The 5009-nt window shown below is 37.1% G+C and overlaps 1 protein-coding gene across 1 annotated transcript; it reads left to right on the plus strand.

Moving 5' to 3' along the window:
• Positions 1–345: 345 nt before the first annotated feature.
• LOC131681287 (uncharacterized) lies at positions 346–1376 on the plus strand. The gene is made up of 3 exons (XM_058962014.1): positions 346–553; positions 609–803; positions 873–1376. Exons 1-3 carry the CDS (start codon positions 482–484, stop codon positions 1080–1082), a joined length of 477 nt encoding a protein of 158 aa, XP_058817997.1. The 5' UTR covers positions 346–481; the 3' UTR covers positions 1083–1376.
• The last annotated feature ends 3633 nt before the right edge of the window (positions 1377–5009 follow it).

The following is a 5009-nucleotide window of genomic DNA, read 5'->3' on the forward strand; positions in this document are numbered from 1 at the left end:
ACGACTGCGAGCAGAACTAATTTGAATTCTTCAAATATTCTTTTAAAATACTCGTACTCGTTTAAATACAATACTAATTATCTATCAATCTGTTCTTCTGTTGCAAAATAATCGAGATACTCGAATAACCGATGAATAGTGGCCGAATAATCGAACTAATCGAGAAGCATGAAAATATTCGATTATTGATTAATCGATCAACCTAAACAAAATCCATGCGAAAAGGTTGTCTGAATTCCGATGCACCTGAAGGTAGGTTACACACGAATAAAACAAAACAAAATTGAAAAGCACTGTCACCTCGGGTGCATTTAATACCCAGTCGGCACTATTTTTGAACAAACACGCGTCTAGATAAAGATATCGCACCGAAGATAAGAAAATCAACTATGGGCAAATTTTGCACATTCAACTCGTGAGCTCTACAATAATTGCTCTAGTTTGGCCGTAGCTATTAGGTTATATTAAACAGTAATCCAAGATGGAACCGGACTGGACCTCCAATGAAACTTACCGTGCCATCCCCCAAATGGAAGTCGGTGGTCCTGAGCAAGTAAGTTATTTTCAACACGTACCAGTTAAGGTTTAACAAGGTAATCAAATTTCAGCAAACCAAAGAGCCAACAAAAACGCCGATTAAAACCAAGTACGATTCCAACAATATGTTTACTCAAAGTATATTCGATCTTACGCTCATCACCACCAACATTTGCCAGATATGCTACATCCTGAAGGTGGGCCCAACACTTGGTATTCTATATTACATAATGCTCATTTTGCTGGGCGTTTCTCTTGTTATGCTGGTTTGTATTACTAGTCTTGTGAGTACTCTAGACAAAATCAAGTGGTTAACATATTTGTAACATTTACAGTCTATTCACGGTTTCATGGGCCTCTTTGGAAGGCTTCGATGCAAAAATCCGCTCTCTGATGGATGCTTCAACTGCTTGTACAATACTTCACTGTTCATGGTGGTACTCGTCTATTTAGTCAATTTATTGTTTAACGTGCTAAGCCTGAAAGAAATCGAGGACAAATGCCTAATCATCGTCAATCACATGAAAAATAGAACGGCAGAGTGAGTGATAAAAGGCATTTCGACGAATCACGAGATAACTTAATGAGTTCCTTGCAATCGCGCGTATTTAACATTCTAAACCAAGACAAATAAAAATTAAGTTCCTACGAGTTTTGCGCTATCATCAGTGACATCATGTTCATGTCTTTCTTGTTGATCTTTGTGCGTTCAGGCGGTTTCAACAGCATAAAGTACAATTCTCCTGCAGTTTCAGTGTTCATTGAAACACATAGAGGACACTTGCTGATTTGCGATAGGTTTCTTGATATGCTTTCAAATTGGCCGTCATGTTGTGCCTGAAAGAATATAGAAATAATTCAATATAACTATCAGATTACACCTGCGGCATCAGCGACAAAATTATTTATGCATCTAATAAAATTATGAGAACGATCGGTACCAAATTTTGCGACAGTCAGAAGGGACACGGATCCTGTCATGTCGAAGAAAACGATTGATTTAGTTTGGTTTTTCTTCAATAAGCCTAAAAAATTGGTTTTCGTTTAATCAATCTGGTCCAGTTTGCAGTTACGGTCAACCGCAACTATAACTGCAACGCTCAAACAGATAACGAGAAAGAAAGCCTAATATAATCGAATCTCAAACGTCTTGCAATCCTGCACCCAACAGATTTTCTCTGGTGCCCCCAAAAGGCACGTTTGAGACTCGGCTTCGTCACCACTTCTAATCATCTATTGTCAGTAACATTTTTTCATTTGCTAGAAATTCGCAGACATGTTCCCAGCCCATACAAAGGAAAATTAGCCAGACATCAATAACTGTCGTAGAATAACTCCATTGAACGCTATCTCGAATTGGGTGTGATGATTGCATTAAAAACCTGTTTTAATCCACGTAGTGGTGCAATTGTGCCTTTCTCGTTCATCAAAGCTATGATTTAATAGCTGGTTTCGTTCAATATAACATTGTAGAAATATCTATTACATTCTTATTACACTTGGGTAAGTATGAGTGCACGACTGCTACGAACCTGATGAGCAACATGTCGACGCAGACACACTTGGAACAAACAAAAATATAATATTTAATAAGCAATCAGCATGAGCTCACTGTTGTCTTCATGTTAACATATTTTAAAATGCCTGGTGGCGGGGGAGGATGGGGGGAAAATTATTGGGAGGGGAGGATGCGTTGGCAGCAACCTAACATATTTTAGTATACGGGTTGGTGAAGGGAATGCGGGTGTGGGGTGAGATGGACAGGGGGTGCAAGAGCCAACTTCATATTATACCTTCCATTTGAGACTAGGTTAGTGAAAATTGGTTCAGTCATCACCGAAGTGTAGTTCTGGGATATGCCCGGAACCCGGGACTTTCTGAATTATCGATAGTGAACACTATGTTCCAAGAATCTTTGATTCACAATCAGTGATCTAGGTCAGCGAATCGAAGTAATTTGATGTTAATTTCAATAGATTTTTAACCTTATCAGTACAATCGAAATACCGACTGTACCGATTTATATGAAAAATTTCAATGTGACCGCAATAACCAACTCCGGAACCAAGTCAGTACTGAATCAAATTCAATAGCAGCCAATGGAAGCATTATATCAAGTTTAGAGAAATAGAAATTTCATAGCAGTCTATAGGAATAATATACCTTTCGTTTGAGACTAATACTACGTTCACACTACGAGTTAAAACGTGTTTTAACGCTATCTTAATGACATTTTTCTTGTTGCTAATTACTAGTGTGCTAGTGTGAACTAGAGATAGTCGGGTTTTTGGACCCGAAACCCGGACCCGACCCGAACCCGATGGGTTTCGGGTCGGGTTCGGGTACTATAAATTTAAACTTCTCGGGTTCGGGTCGGGTACCGGGTTTTCAAATTTGAATTCTTCGGGTTCGGGTCGGGTCCCGGTTTTTGAACTTTTGAATTTTCGGGTTTGGGTCGGGTTCGGGTTATTCGAATTTGAAATTTTTGGATTCGGGTCGGGTTCGGGTTTTGAACAGATCATATTTCTTGACACTGTTTATGTCTATACACAATACTCTGTCTCTTTTTCTAGTAACATAAATATGTTCCGTGCCAAACCGTTAAAAAACCATAAAATGGTCTCAATGACCGTCCGGCCGGTCGCAGGCGGGAGGATTGTTCAACTTTGCCCTCCGTCTTCCGCTTCGGCGTTTGCTGCACCTTCCAGTCACGCAAATCTGCTGGACGGCTGCAACCAGTTTGTGCTCTCACCTTACTCCAGAAGCACCAGGTTATGAGCACTCTGTTGTATCCGGACAAGACGCTGAAAGACTTCTTCGCTCCGGGATGAAGCGGAAAATACTACAAGAAAAAGTACTAGTTGCCAGGAATGTGGAAATCTATGCACGTATCGAAGCAACCCCCCAAAATGCAGAACATTGTTTCGAATGCTTCATGTTTGTACATAGCGCCGAAAACCATTGTTTGTTTGGGGCTTTGTAGCTATAACAAATCCCTTATGTTGGTATAGGGTTCTCAGGGAAGTAATTAAAACAGAAAACTGTGGAAATTTGTGTAGTGATGTCTTTTTTTACTCGATTAACGCAAATAATCGATTAATTTCTAAAATAATCGAAAAATCAATAATCGATTACAAGCTTTCGGTATAATCGAGTAGCTGATATCAATTAATCGAAAGCATAATTAATGAAGGGAGGCATTGAAAACGAAAGTCGCAGGGCAAAAAATATGACCAGACTTCTCCAAATTTTAAAAAATGTGTCGAGCGACCTTTTTTTTGGTTGACAAACTAGGATTTACTAAGTAATCGATTATTGATTTTAATCGATTATTTTGGTCGATTAATCGAATGAATTAATCAAGCTCTCAAAAATTATTCGATTAACGGATAATCGATTATTTGCAAAAATCAGACATCACTAAATTTGAGCAGTTTTGAAAATATGTGCAGCATATTTAAAATCTGTGAAACACAGATGAATCCCCAGTTAAAAAAGGCGGTCGAGGTTGGTCAGGCGATTTAAACACTTTGACGTTTAACTCAACTCGCCTATGCTAATTGCCCCTATACACAGAAAATAATATTCTTGTAAACATTACAATAAATCTGTGTTCAAATTTACTATGGATCAATATGGTAAAAATAATGGAAAATTAAGTCAACACAACCACTTAAAAGGAAGAAAGACTATGCATCAATTAAAATTGTATGGTGTTGCTGACTAAATTAATTAAATAATACCAACTATACTTTTGTATTAAATTCACTTCATTTCCGGTAGTATATATTATGCGTGTTGCCATTTTCTTGTTATAAGGTCAAATTTTACCATGATTATGGTAAAATTAAATGTGATGTACCGACAAATTTCAGCTGACTATGATTTCCGTTTAAATGTACTAGTAAGTATTTCTATGTGTCAAGGGAATAATGACTTGCGACATTTGGATCCAATTAACTTGTTTTTGTTTTTAGTCGCAACAAGTTTATTTCTATTGCTTATTTTATTGTGAAAACTAATTTTCTACAAAATAAATATAATTTAACATCCACAATCACATGTCCAGAAAACATTGCTGGAAAGTGGTAAGTTTACAATGGAATTTTAATAGTGGTATGACAAACTGTCGATGTAATTGATTCTTTTTGGATGACCATAAACCAGACTAGTTAAATTATGTCTGGAATTTGAGCTCAAGCTTCATCATAGTCATCCGTAAGTACTCGTAAATAAAGTATATTTTCTAAAAAAACTAGACTCCTCAATGCTTTCATAACTATTAGCAGAACGACGCACTTATTTGTGAAATTATATTTATTAGGTATATAGCAAAATCTTACAGTAAAAAGTATATCGTGTTTGGTAAAATATAGTATGACTTAACTCATCACGGGAGAATATTAGTTCTCAACTTGACTACTTTCATAGTAAAAACGAATACCATAGGTGAGATGAATATACTACAAACA

Source organism: Topomyia yanbarensis, chromosome 2, assembly GCF_030247195.1.
Source record: "Topomyia yanbarensis strain Yona2022 chromosome 2, ASM3024719v1, whole genome shotgun sequence".
NCBI lineage: Eukaryota > Metazoa > Arthropoda > Insecta > Diptera > Culicidae > Topomyia > Topomyia yanbarensis.